The sequence below is a fragment of the Garra rufa genome, chromosome 20, assembly GCF_049309525.1.
Source record: "Garra rufa chromosome 20, GarRuf1.0, whole genome shotgun sequence".
Classification (NCBI taxonomy): Eukaryota; Metazoa; Chordata; class Actinopteri; order Cypriniformes; family Cyprinidae; genus Garra; species Garra rufa.
Genome location: NC_133380.1, coordinates 31,861,196 through 31,875,650, shown reverse-complemented (window position 1 = coordinate 31,875,650; position 14,455 = coordinate 31,861,196). Strand labels below are relative to the sequence as shown.

General features: G+C 36.7%; 1 protein-coding gene across 2 annotated transcripts in view; it reads left to right on the top strand.

Annotated features, from left to right (window-relative positions):
- sp1 (sp1 transcription factor) overlaps positions 1-6,219 on the top strand; it is a 41,696-nt gene extending 35,477 nt beyond the window's left edge. For both annotated transcript variants that reach the window (XM_073825692.1, XM_073825691.1), the window contains exon 6: positions 4,989-6,219. In XM_073825692.1, coding sequence (XP_073681793.1) covers positions 4,989-5,281 — 293 coding nt within the window. In that variant the 3' untranslated portion in view covers positions 5,282-6,219. The remainder of the gene's footprint in view (positions 1-4,988) is intronic.
- The last annotated feature ends 8,236 nt before the right edge of the window (positions 6,220-14,455 follow it).

Sequence of the window (14,455 nt, the reverse complement as noted above, 5' to 3'; positions counted from 1 at the left end):
TCATGATTGTTTGAAGCAGAAATCGAAATCAAAACCAAACTGATTAATTGCACAGCCCTAAATAAACTCTTGATTTACAATTTGGGCTGCCCTTGACTAAAGGTTTTTCTGGTCCACTAGTAGTCATTCATTTTAAGCATTAGTTGACTATTATTAAACCAGTATTGAGCCTTTAAATAGTCTAATAAGCGCTCAAGCACATGCAAAAAAAGCTTGCCACAGTTCACCGGCAGATATAATAATTTTGAATGTGTCAAGGAAAAACAACAAGGAGACTGCAATGAAGTTTTAAGAATTTGAAAAAAACAGTGCTTTGTTTTCGGCTGAAGAGATGAAGTCAGTGACACTGACTCGTCATCTCCGCAGTAGTGAGTGCGCCAGCATGTTTTATACGGATTACATACATCTGGAGAATATTTTTTTCTTTTAAATTGGTTTATTCGAAAGACATTTCACTCTCTAAAGATATATTTTTCATGTCTGTAATGCAAGTTTACAAAGAACTAGATGGCTGAAACACTTGTATATTTTACAAAAGCGCAACATTTTATTTAAAAAAAAAAAATAAAATCTGCTCACAAAGTCTGATCAAAAATGCAGTAAAACAGGAATATTGAAATATGTGACCCTGGACCACAAAACCAGTTGTAAGTAGCACAGGTATATTCAGTAGTCAAAAATGCATTGTATAGGTCAAAATGATCAATTTTTCTTTTATGCCATAAATCATTAGGATGTTAAAGTCCCACTGTAGTCAAAAATGTTATCCCTTAAAACTAATCTTTGATAATCAAAATTACATATTTAAATGTTTTTTTTTTTGTAAAAAAAAAAAAATTTTTCTCATGCCTTAAAACAGCTTGAATGTAACTCTACCCCCTTGCCTCCTTTACTATACGCAGATCTATGAATATGCAAATGAGCCCCACCTCCACTTACTCACACCAGCCAGAGCCTCCTGGTCTGTCCACTAACTGAACTTAACTCTAGTAAACACGATATAATGGCGATACACGGATAATGACTGATAAAACTGTGTTTTTACTAGCGGACAACTACAGTGGATACTGTAACATTCGTTAAAAGTTAGTTACTTGATGATGTTGTGTCCTCAAAATGCCTCGAATGCTCGAATGCAGCCTAGATAACGATTCCAGTTTGCGCCCATGAGCATATGCGTCTGAAGTGCGGGAGAGGTGTTTCTGACTCTGGGTAACTTTTACACTGTTGCTGCGGGTTATTGTTCAAGTTAACGGTTAGTGGTTTTGCTCTATTTAAATTTAGTTTTTTTTTGCTGGTAATTTTGTGCATGCTAATGATATGAATCTATCCATTGACGTGATTGGTTTCAAACCGCATTTCTGGGACAGCCTTTGAAAAACCAGTTTTAAGGAGAAAATACTAAGCAGTGTTGTTGATTAATGGATTGGCACAGGGTCTGTCTAATAGCATATTAAAAACACCACATAGACAAATAAACAACATAACTTGATTTTCACTACAGGGGGATCTTAAGTAAAGATCATGTTCCATGAGGATATTTTGTACATTTCTTACTGTAAATATATCAAAACTTAATTTTTGATTAATGTTATGCATTTATAAGAACTTAATTTGGACAACTTTAAAGGCGATTTTTCTCAACATTTAGATTTTTTTGCACCCTTAGGTTTTAGATTTTCCAATAGTATCTCGACCAAATATTGCCTTATCCTAACAAACCATACATCAATGGAAAGCTGATAATATATACAAATCAGCTTTAGACAATTGCCCCTTATGACTGGTTTTGTGGTCCAGGGTCACATATTATTACAATATAAAGTAGCTGTTTTGTAAGTGAATATACTGTAAAATGTAATTTGAGTCAAAGCTGAATTTTCGGCATCATTACTCCATTTCTCAGTGTCACATGATCCTTCAGAAAGCATTCTAATATACTGACCAGAAGGGGTCACTCAAACACCATTAAATCAATAATAAACAGTTAATTTTACTAAAATATCTTAACATGGAACAGTACTGACCTTATATCAGTTATGCAGTGATGCACAGATCTGTTCAGTGAAACAGTCATAGCTGTGCTTTATTGTAAAGCATCAAGAACCAGAACTGTCCATTTTCTAAAACTGGAAATATTATAGAAATATAATAAAGCACTGTTTATTACATTTGGTGTACATAATATCATTTTGTTATTTTTATTATTATTATTTTTTTTTTGCTGTTTACTTGTTTTAATAATTGCTTGTAGTGCTTAGTTTTATTGTGATATACTTAATTTCCAAATCATTACGGTTATAAAAAAACTCAAATCTGTTGTGATAAAAAAACAAGACCAGAAACACCACATTTTTATCGCACTCTCCTTGTCAAGCGCTAATGCTTGCTAAAGTAGTCGAACAGCAAAAACATGTTATAAAAGGCAAGTTCAGCCCAACATTAACCAGCACTGACAAGAAGAAGCTCCTACTGGCAGCTCCTAACCACTTGAGAGACCTTTTGAGCTGTATTAAATAACTGGGACTGTAAGAGTGATTCTTGGCTTTAAGAAATTTGATACTTTGCTTTTATACTTAAGTTTGAAAGTAGGAGTACATTTCATGAATTCTCAGCACTTAAGACTAAAATGGCGCTTTGAGAAGCTTGATAAATACAGGCCCTGATTGTCAAGTGTATTTTTGAATGAAAGAAGGCGTAAGATTAGACAAACTGCTTAGAAGACAATTATCTGTAGTTCTTTGGAAAAAATCTAAATCTTTGTCTTTATATATTCCAAAGCAACCTAAACTATATTTGTTCAACTGTAGAAGAACATGTTCAGTCACAGTTCCAGTAGCGTGGACTCAATGCTCGGATGAGTAGTAACAAATAGGTTGTGAACACAAAAAAAAATTTTAAATATTGCTTCAACAGTGTTGAACTTAGAATGAACTCCACAAACAAGCAATGGATTCTAGCTGAGATAAGATTTGACCTTGAAGGTCAAGTTACTTTTATTATCTATATAGCACCAGCTCACAATAGAAGTCATTTAAGGTTTCCTATAGAACAGGTCTATACTATGTTCTTTGATTAAACAAACTAAATAGCCTTATGTTATTTCTTATTTACATGACGGCATGTCATTTCTGTCTTTACATGGTCACGTGCCTACAATTTCTCCGCGAAAACATGCACAGGATTGCGGAGTCCATTCATATAAATGGAATTTACTCCATAGCACGGAATGCCACGGAATTCGACGATGCATGTTTCGTTTGCCTCTGTATCTATGAATGGTGGAGACGCAGTTTTGTTTACTACTGAAGCACGCTTGACGCTCCCGGTAATTTTCGGCCTTTGCGTTTCACAAACGGATAAACTCAATCTCCAGAGCTGCTGTGAGTGTCACTTCATGTGAATATCATACTATATACACAGAGAAACTTCACAGCAACCTGTCAAAATAAAAGTACAGTTTAACTTGTAACAGAACTATATTAGTCGTGTTTATATATTCCTGTTTCTGGAAAATTTAAATAAAACAATTAAATCTAAAAATAAATATTACAACAAGCTTTTTTTTTTTTTTACCTTTTTAACTGAATATTCACACAATTTTTCTTCCATGTATTAATTTTAACAGTAAACCTCTATTTGTTTGCCAAAAATAAAAGGGTTTAATTTTCATTTGATTAAAAATAAATAAATGTTTAATGCCTTTGATTACCAGACAAATAAAAACACAGGGCCCTATTGTTCAAAAATGTTGAAATTGAGAGTTTTGGACGTTTTTTTTTTTTTTTTTTCATAAAAAAAAGGTACTTGGACAGGTTGTCTTCAGCAAACCGTTTGCAGGCTTACTTGTGAGCAAGCTTCAGATTAGGCTTCCTCCTAGGTCGACGCCTATGCAAACTGACTTGATGCGGCATATGGTCAGAGCACTGACAAGCTGACCTTCTACTTCTGCAACCTTTAAAGCAATGCAGGCAGCACTCATGCATCTGTTTTTTGAAGTTAGGTTCTGCACCTGACACACAGAACGAGTGCTCAACTTCGCTGATCGACCCTTGCAAGGCCTGTTCCGAATGGAAACCATCTTGGAAAACCTCTGTATGACCCTGAACACTGTAGTGTAACTCTGTTTCAGGGTGTTACTGAACCTCTAATAGCCTTGGCCATCTTTGTAGAGAACAACAATTCTAATTCTCAATTCTTCAGAGAGTTCTTTGCCATTAGATGCCATGTTGAACATCCAGTGGTCAGTGTGAGAGAATTGTACTTAAAGCAACTAATATTAACTGCTCTACGAGATACACAAGTTTGGATGGTCCTGTCAAGCAGACAAAAACATAAACATGATGAAAAGGACACGTGGCTTTGCATGGTTAAACAACATACTACTGTTATCACTTAGGGTGTACTCACTTTTGTTGCCAGCTATTTTGACAGTAATAACTGGATGTTGAGCTATTTTTAGAGGACTGTACTGCCCTCCAAAGGCAAAGCGCAGTAACTACACATTTGGTCAAAATTGAGTTAAGGCTTAAAATGGACTTTGTGACAACTGTTTTGTCTTGTGGCAAAGTCTTCTGGTTCAATTTTGTCCTGTTTCAGAGGAACGTTCAGAGAAATGAGTGTCAACATGTTTGACTAGCTGTGGTAAAAACTTTAAAGGCATTTTTCTCAGTTTCAGTGTTCGCGTAGATACTGCACTTTGCCTTTGGAGGGCAGTGTAAATCTATACTGCTATACAAGCTGCACATTGACTACTCTAAAATATATCCAAGTCTTATTTCTATAGTATTGTCCCCTGAGAAGATATACTAAAATGGTTGCTGAAATGTGAGGGGTGTACTCACTTTTGTAAGATACAGTATGTTTAATACAAAGGACTGAAAGCCAATCTCACAGAGTACTTTTTTTCTTTTAAAAACATGAGATACAGTGGGATGGGGGGAAAAGCAGCATAAAGTCTTGATATGTTTCTCCTTGTCTGTTTACAGGTGAAAAGAAGTTCTCATGCCCAGAGTGTCCCAAACGTTTCATGCGTAGTGACCACTTGTCCAAACACATCAAGACCCATTTGAATAAGAAAGGATCTGCTGGGCCTGTGAGCAACACCGATAACACCGTCAGCACTGCAACCGCCACCGACAGCAACACGACACCTGATCAGCAGACTCTAGTAACTATGGACCCCTCATCCGAAGGGTTTGCGCGTTTGGCGTCCAGCGGCATCAGTGTCTTGCAAGTCACAGATCTGCACTCCATTAATCTGAATAGCAATGGCTATTAATGCACTTTGGGTGGCTAGAGCGGAGTGAGCTTTTGGAGAGATCTGACTGAGAAGAATGAATGCACTGCAGTTTGTAGGCATTAAAACTGCGGCTCAAGGACGGAGCCTTCAGTGAGCGACAGCCATGCTTTCACAGAGGACGGAAAGGGGTTGTGATAGTGCTCCTTAAAGGTGTTTGTTTACCTCGTCCTCTTCGAGACTCCAGCCTCCTCTACTTTTTTTTGCATCCTTTCCATGTATATTCTAAATCCAAGTTTTCTCAGCTTTCTTTTCCCCTCTTTTACTGATTCCCTGAACTGTAACCTAAACATCACTCAGCGGTCCACGTGACATCAAGAAATGGAGATATATTGGGTTAAAACAGACCGACGCCAAAAGAAACATTTAAAAAAAACAAAAAACTGTGTGATATCGTAGTCTTCTTTTTAATAGTTTACTCACAAGCCATCATGCTTTCATGTATTAATCACAGTAAATAAGATAAAGCAAAAAGATTTGATGCTTTTTGTACATAAGTTATATTTTTTCTAAGTATGGAATACTGCGAGTTCTGAAATGACCTTTGTTTTGTGAATGTATGAATTATGCAGTCTTAAATGTCACCATTTTTATATTATGTAGATCTTCCATAACAATTTTTTTTTTGTATTGCTTTAGTTCTGTCTTGATATACAAAACACATTTAAGTTACAGTAAATGCATACAGTCGCTTAATGCTAATTGTCCCAGTTTTCTTGGTCGCTGTGGTCTTAATGTTTCGTTTATAGGGAAAATGTTAACCAGTTGAAATACAAATGCCTTAAACCCTTTATTTAGAGAGGGCTCTTTTATGAATTTGAGTTCAAACCAAAGCTTTACACTTTCCATTACATGTTAACTCAGGTGAATGTTACTCTTTTGGTGATGAGCATTCATAATTATTAAATTAAGATGAACTTCAGAAAGACTCCTAGTCGTTATTTATGCTTTCTTATCCCGAACCTATCACTGTTTAGAAGTGACATGTCATATGTCTATGAATTTGTCTGTGCACAGCTGCACATAAAATTGTCATTTTGCAAACCATGAGAAGATGTAAACAACTGTTCTACTGAATTTAAGACCAGAAACTAGAGTAAATATAGGACATTCCCATTAATGCTGCCAAGCTGTTATTCATTGCTTTTTATTACCCCCAATGTAATGCCCTGACAATTTTGCACAACAACAATGTACTCATTTTTTTTTCCTTTGTGTTTTTGAAATGTTTTGCATAAAGGCAATATCGGATTGACACAGATTCTAAACTACTAAAACCACTGTGTTATTTATGGGAGGCCTTTAGTTGGCAATGTCATTTTGTAAAGAAACACTAAGCATATGCGCACATACATTAGGGAAACTAATTATTTGATCCCCTGCTGATTTTGTACGTTTGCCCACTGGCAAGGAAATGATCAGTCTATAATTTTAATGGTAGGTTTATTTGAACAGTAAGAAACGGGTGCATCTCAATAAATTAGAATGTCGTGAAAAAGTTCATTTATTTCAGTAATTCTACTCAAATTGTGAAACTTGTGTATTAAATAAATTCAATGCGCACAGACTCAAGTAGTTTAAGTCTTTGGTTCTTTTAATTGTGAAGATTTGGCTTACATTTAACAAATTCACCAATTCACTATCTCAACAAATTAGAATACTTCATAAGACCAATTTAAAAAAAAAAAACATTTTAGTGAGTTGTTGGCCTTTTGGAAAGTATGTTCATTTACTGTATATGTACTCAATACTTGGTAGGGGTTCTTTTTGCTTTAATTACTGACTCAATTGGGCGTGGCATGGATGTGATCGGTCTGTGGCCCTGCTGATGTGGTATTGAAACGCCAAGTTTCTTTGACAGTGGCCTTCAGCTCATCTGCATTTTTTGGTTCTCATTTAACTTTTGACAATACCCCATAGATTCTCTATGGGGTTCAGGCAGTTTTAATCTCCCTGCTCTGCACATTGTGTTTTTCACGTATCGCTTCAGACGTTTGTTCTATTCCAACGTTACTGCCCTTCGAAGTGGACATCACAGGATATTCCGCCATTATTCATTATTTCAAAGCGAGTGTGTATGTTCCATTTGAAGGTCATTAAAGCGTTCGAGACGTAAATTTAAAATGTATTTATTCACAGATGCATTTATGTCACACTTCTCTTGTAAGTTTCATCTGTGTGTGTAGACGCTGCATGCGGTGGCGTAGCGCAAATATGTGAATGAATGTTTCGAAGTGTAGTAAACAGATTTGCAGTGACTTTGGTTTTCAAAAAACACAGTGGACCAACACCAGCGGATGACATTGCACCCCAAATCATCACAGACTGTGGAAACTTGACACTGGACTTCAAGCAACTTGGGCTATGAGCTTCTCCAGCCTTCCTCCAGACTCTAGGACCTTGGTTTCCAAATGAAATACAAAACTTGCTCTCATCTGTAAAGAGGACTTCGGACCACTGGGGCAACAGTCCATTTCCTTTTCTCCTTAGCCCAGGTAAGACACCTCTGACGTTGTCTGTGGTTCGGGAGTGGCTTAATAAGAGGAATACGACAACTGTAGCCAAATTCCTTGACACGTCTGTGTGTGGTGGCTCTTGATGCCTTGACCCCAGCCTCAGTCCATTCCTTGTGAAGTTCACCCAAATTCTTGAATCGATTTTGCTTGACAAGCCTCTCAAGGCTGCGGTTCTCTCAGTTGGTTGTGCATCTTTTTCTTCAACTCAACTTTCTGTTAACATGCTTGGATACAGCACTCTGTGAACAGCCAGCTGCTTTGGCAATGAATGTTTGTGGCTTACCCTCCTTGTGAAGAGTGTCAATGATTATCTTCTGGACAACTGTCAGATCAGCAGTCTTCCCCATGATTGTGTAGCCTAGTGAACCAAACTGAGAGACCATTTTGAAGATGCAGAAAACTTTTGCAGGTGTTTTGAGTTGATAAGCTGATTGGCATGTCACCATATTCTAATTTGTTGAGATAGTGAATTGGTGGGTTTTTGTTAAATGTGAGCCAAAACATTACAATTAAAAGAACCAAAGACTTAAACTACTTCAGTCTGTGTGCATTGAATTTATTTAATTCACAAGTTAGAGTAAGAGTTGAATTACTGAAATAATGAACTTTTCCACAACATTCTAATTTATTGAGATGAACCTGTAGTTGCCGGATTTTGTTTACAAGGCGTTTCCATTGTTGGATCGTTGGCTGATGTTAGAATCGACAACGAATCTCCTCATTTCGAAGGTGGTCATGAAGGGAAACTCGTACCGGGCATAGATTTGGCCAGATTTAATTTAAGAAGGCTGCAGCTGCTTGACCAATTCGAGAGTGGAATTCTGCTGTGGTCACTGATTTCCTCTCTTGTACCTTTTTTCCCAGGTATTTAAATTGTTGAGCTTGTTCGATTTGGTCACCATAAAAATGAACGATGGCCAGTGATTAATCTGTTGTATCTGACTGGTCTTATGACCATCCTCGTCATATGCTCCTTGTCGTACTGGACTCATTATGATGGATTTGACAGATAGTGAAGATCTGATCACAGCATCCATGATGTGACTGAAATCGTGCCTGTTCCTCTCTACTTGTCTGCTCACTATACCTAGACAGTCTTGACTAGATGATCTTCCTTAAAATTAAAAAAATGGGTACAATAACAGCCTTCTTACATGCAGCGGGTACTTTCTCCATATGTCAGATGGTCCCTTGGTAGTAGTTGCAGGTGATGGAGTATCACCTCCTGCCTTCACTGCTTCCGTAGTGATCCCATCAAAGCTTGGTGCCTTGCCATTTCTTAACTTTGGGTTGGCTGCTTTTATCTATTCAAAGTGTCAGGCATTAGTGTTTCTGGTGGCTCAATAGGTGGCAACTCCACTGATGGTCCTTGTTGCAGGACATGATTGTACAGACCTTCAAAAAAATTCTCTCCATCACCGTAAGCGTTTGGTGGCAGAACATACAAAAGTCCCGTCATCATTACGAATGTTATTGATCTTGCCTTTCTACTTCTCATCAGAGTTGGATAAAGTGTGTTTTACTTGTGTTTACCACAATACAGGTCTTCTGCAATGTCTACATAATATTGAATTTTAAAAGCAGCATATACAGAATGTGTCTTCCACTGGCCTTCACTATCTCACTATCCTGCGCGTGCAGTTCATGAACGCTACTTCTGAGACTCCTGCTTGCCACAGGAGGGCTCTCTTGCTGTGATTGAATGTGAGACAGATTACACTCTGAACTACATTTCCCATAACCCCATAGCTGGACCGATACTTCCTCAACTTTTATCAAATACATTTATGTTCCTGACTGTGAGTTCTGAGAATTCTTGGCTCAGTGAGAAGTCTTGTTTTGTCTCAGCTGACATTTCTTTATAGTGTTACCTTTACCAGTGTATTTTGACCTCCCAATTGTTTACCTCATTCCAGATTCCCCTGCTGCCCACTTAAAGACCCCTGCTCTACATTACCTTGACTTTGGTGTTGTCTTGTCTTGTGGCATTTTCATGTGACACAGGAGCCACTTAATCATATTCCACCTGTTCTCTAATATGACAGAAGGTCTCAGATACCCAGGATCACACATAAATCATTCAGACTGAGATCGCAGAACCTCCTTTTTGTTAGCAACTATTTATTACATTAAAGACCAATCTGAGCCCGATTCAGGAGTGCTTTTTCTGCCCCTTTTTATCTAAGCACCTCAAAGATTGGCAGGAGTGTTGAAGCATAGTTGAATTTGAAGTCTATGTCACTGTTAAAAATTGCTGTAAAAAAACGGCCAAATTTTGACAGTAACATGCTGTTTTCCATTAAAACAGTGCATTCTGGGTATTATTTGTCAATTTCGAATAAGTAGCCTGCTGCTATGTATCGTGAATTAACAGCGTTCAAAATCGACACTCAGAGACTGTGTTTAAAATCAAACTCTACACCCTCATTCCCTATTCCCTACATGAGTTTACTAATATAGTCCACCTTACAGAGATAATGAAAACTAATGAGTGAGTTCAGACACTGACGACCAGCAGCTGTTAATGAGCAGAATCACTGATTGACAGAGAAACAAGACAAACACAAGAACTATAGAACTGACTTCAGCCACAGCCTTAGATGAAATCAACTGAAAATTTAAACAACTCAACACACAGCTTTACCAACTTCACGCATTTCTAACCGGACAGATTTTATTTCTGTCAGATGTCTATAGAAGATCTTATTGAGAATGAACAGATGTTTAGATGATGATGTTTTGTTTTGTTTGACGATACCATTGTGGAGATCAGTGTTTGCTTTAATTTAATTGGGCTCTTGACTCTTGATATTTAAACATAGATATTTATGCTGTAATTGGGTTTTTATGATGCATTAGTGACAGTAATGCTGGTCAGTTGATGTTGGCTGTTTTTAGTTGAGCATGAACATGATCTATATGTTGTTTTTTTTCCACCAAGTGTGTTACAGCACACAGCAAAATCCCCAGTGTTAATTTAACTCTCTGAGTGTGGACACATATAGACACTGAAGCAGTGTTGAAGTTAACAAGATAATTAGGTGATTAACAAAGTAATGATTGATCATTATTGAAGACACCTGATGCTAATAAGCAGAATCAGCAAAGGAGAAAACCAAAAGTTTTAAGCAACCATTATAGTGGTCAGTGTTTGCATTAGATAGGCTCTTGACCCTTAAATCTTCAATATTAGGGCTTGTTTGGCTGCTGTATTTGAGTTAAAACAGCCAGACATAAGCTCATGTCATCAGGTGATAATTGTGTTTTAACATATTCATTGTTTGATGTGAATCACCTAGTGTATAATCTATTAGGTTTTTTTTTTTTTTTGTAATAGCTTTTACAAGCTATAGAAGATCCAGCACTTCCTATACTTTTTGGAAAGATTTTTTACAACCTGTTTAAAAAAAAAAAAGTGTTTCACATAGGCACACATAGACATCAAGAACCAGCCCATGAATCTCAACAATGGTGACAAACGGCATATTCAGATAAACAGATCAACTCTGAACTCTCATAATTTATTCATGCCGCAATGCATGATGGGAGTCATGGATGAGTTCTGATTGGTTACAACATGCTTTTTGATGGTCACCGTTGTTGTGATTCTCATGCTGATTCTTCATGTCTGTGTGTCTAAATTAAAATAAACTATTTCTTTCATCATCTGTCTGATTATGCCAAAACTGATTGCTCTTTTGGTCACAGTTTCTTGTAGTCTGTAAGGAAATCCTACATCAAATACTCAAGTCACTATATTATGATTATGTTAAGCACAGTCAATGCCACCTGATAACTTTTGCTCTTGGCTTGTCTGGCTGCTATAACTCAGTAATTGCAGTCAAACAAGCCCTAATATTGAAGATTTAAGGGCCAAGAGCCTAACTAATGCAAACACTGACCACTATAATGGTTGCTTAAAAATGTTGGTTTTCTCCTTTGGTGATTCTGCTTATTAACATCATGTGTCTTCTATAATGATCAATCATCACTTTGTTAATCAGCTAATTATCTCGTTAACTTCAACACTGCTTCAGTGTCTATATGTGTCCACAATCAGAGTGTTAAATTAACACTGGGGATTTTGCTGTGCAGGAGATTTTTTGGTAACGTGGCAATCAAAAAAATAAGGATTCAATAGATAATATTTAAGACTACTATAGCATTTATACTCAAATGGAGACATGAAGAATCAGCACATGAATCTCAACAATGGTGACAATTCGAAAGCTTCATGCTGCAATGCATGCTGGGTATCAGCACAAAACCTCACCATTGTTGATATTCTTGATGTGTGTATCTAAACTATACCAAAGTTGTTGTTGTTTTTTAAATGAGTGGTGTTTTCATAAGTGGATGCTCAGGGTTTTTTTTTTTTTTTTTTTAAATCTAGCATCAATATTCAATGAAAGAAAAGACACTGGATAAAACCTGTGTCATTACCATACCATAGACAACTCTAGGTTTTTTCTTGTCTTTCGTTTTTTTTTTTTTTTTTTTTTTTTTGCCATATCAAGCATGTTGCAAACACACATAATTACAACAACTAAAAACATAGCTTTAAAATGTCAAGGTTCAAGAGCACAACTAAAGTAAACACTGATCTCCACCGTGGTAGTGAAAAGAAAAAAAAAAAACATCTAAACCTCTGCAACTCTCTTCTGTAGACATCTGACAGAAATAAATTCAGTGAGGTAATAAGTGAAGCTGGTAATGCTGTTTTAGGAGTTTAATCAGATCTTGAGAGATTTAATGTCTTCTTTTATTTCAGTTGATTTCATCTAAGGCTGTGGCTGAAGTCAGTTGTTTTTGTGTTTTTCTTTAGCGATTTTGTTTGTTAACAGCTGGTGTTCATCACTAATGCTCAATCAGAACGTGATCAATCATATAATTATCTCATTAACTCAAACACTCTGTAGTGTTGACACATTATACGTGTTCATTTAAAACTGAGGATTTTGCTGTGGGTTTTAAAGGGTTAAAGATGCACGATGAAAAAAAAACAGCATGAAATGTAATTTAACAGTAATAAACTGTAATTAATTTACGACAACACGCTGTAGAAAAACAGTAAAACAGTATGCTGGCAACCAGAGCTGTCAGTAGATTACTGTTAATTCAAGAAAAAAACAGTAATATACTGTACAACACAACAGTCAGATTTACTAAGCAAATCAAGTTATTTTCACTAAAATATTAGTGAATGTTCATAGAAAAACAATTATGCAAAGTCATTAACTGGTAAGGAGAGTAAATATTTAATTGTGCCTAACTGGTGTGTTTTTGTACAAGAGAGATCTGTTAGTTTAATTTAGTTTTGTGGGTGACCATTGTGCTGGAGAGTAGAGCTTGTGCTTCAGGCAATGATGAGCCGCAAGCACTGAGGTTTTGCTGCTTTATTTAAAGACAGTAATTGTGGAATTGCTGATATAGTGACAATCTCTTTACTAAGCACTTTGTTACACAAATTTGTGCTTTTGTTAGTTAATGACAATCTATAAAGATTTGAGTAAAAGTCAGTTGCTTCTTTATTACACTTTAAGTGTTTGTGGGTTTATATTAAGAAATATTTCTTCTTAGTGGACTCAAATTAAATAAGTTCACTGTACTAACACCATATAAACAATAGTTTTTTGTTTTTTTTAAACTGAATTGGTTTGAAGCAATTGGTTTCCAAAATAAAATGAGTTACCACATGGTATAATAACGGTAACATACTGTAAAAATGAAGAGCTGTAAATTAACGGTAGAGAGCTATAAAATAACAGTATAATGCTGGCAACCACAGCTGCCAGTAGATTACTGTTATTTTACAGTGCTATTTTTTTAGAGTGTAGCTATCCAGGAGCAAGGTTGGAGATCTCTGGTCTATGCCCTACAAATAATCACAAGAATAAACTGAGCAAAGCAGCTAAAGCATGGGTGGGCATTATCCTCAAGATCTACTTTCCTGTAGAGCAGGGCTAGGCAACTTTAGTCCTGGAGGGCCACTGCTTTGCAGAGTTTAGTCATACACACCTGAACAAGCCAATCAATGCCTTCAAGATCACTAGAAACATACAGGCAGGCATGTTTGATTAGGGTTGGAGCTAAACTCTGCAGGATAGTGCCCTCCAGGACCGAAATTGCCCAGCCTTGCTGTAGAGTTTAGCTCCAAGCCTGATCAAACACACCTGAACAAGCTAATCACAGTCATTATGATTACTAGAAAATTACAGTGAATTGAGTTCAAAGATCAAAGTTGGAGTTGAAATCAGCAGGAAAGTGGATCTTGAGGGCCCTGCCCTGATCTAATGACACACTTTTTCCACAAGCACTAAACCAGTCCACGACCTTAAACCAATGCATTCACACCCACGCAAAACTTGTTTCTCCTCTTCTCTACTTCATCCTAAATGGGCTCTGCTTTCACTTTAAAGTCATCTGTGTAATATAGCTGAAGGGATTGCATTTCAGAAACCTGCAACTTTTCTGACACCAAATCTGTGAGGTTTGAAAATGATGGATGAAAGAGAATTTATAAAAGGAGTTAAGGAGATAATCACGTTTGATAAAGTTTGATACAGAGGGTGAGGTTGTTGACATAGGTTTTCCATTCCATAAATGTACAAATTAGGAGGCTAATAGTGAAGAAGCATGT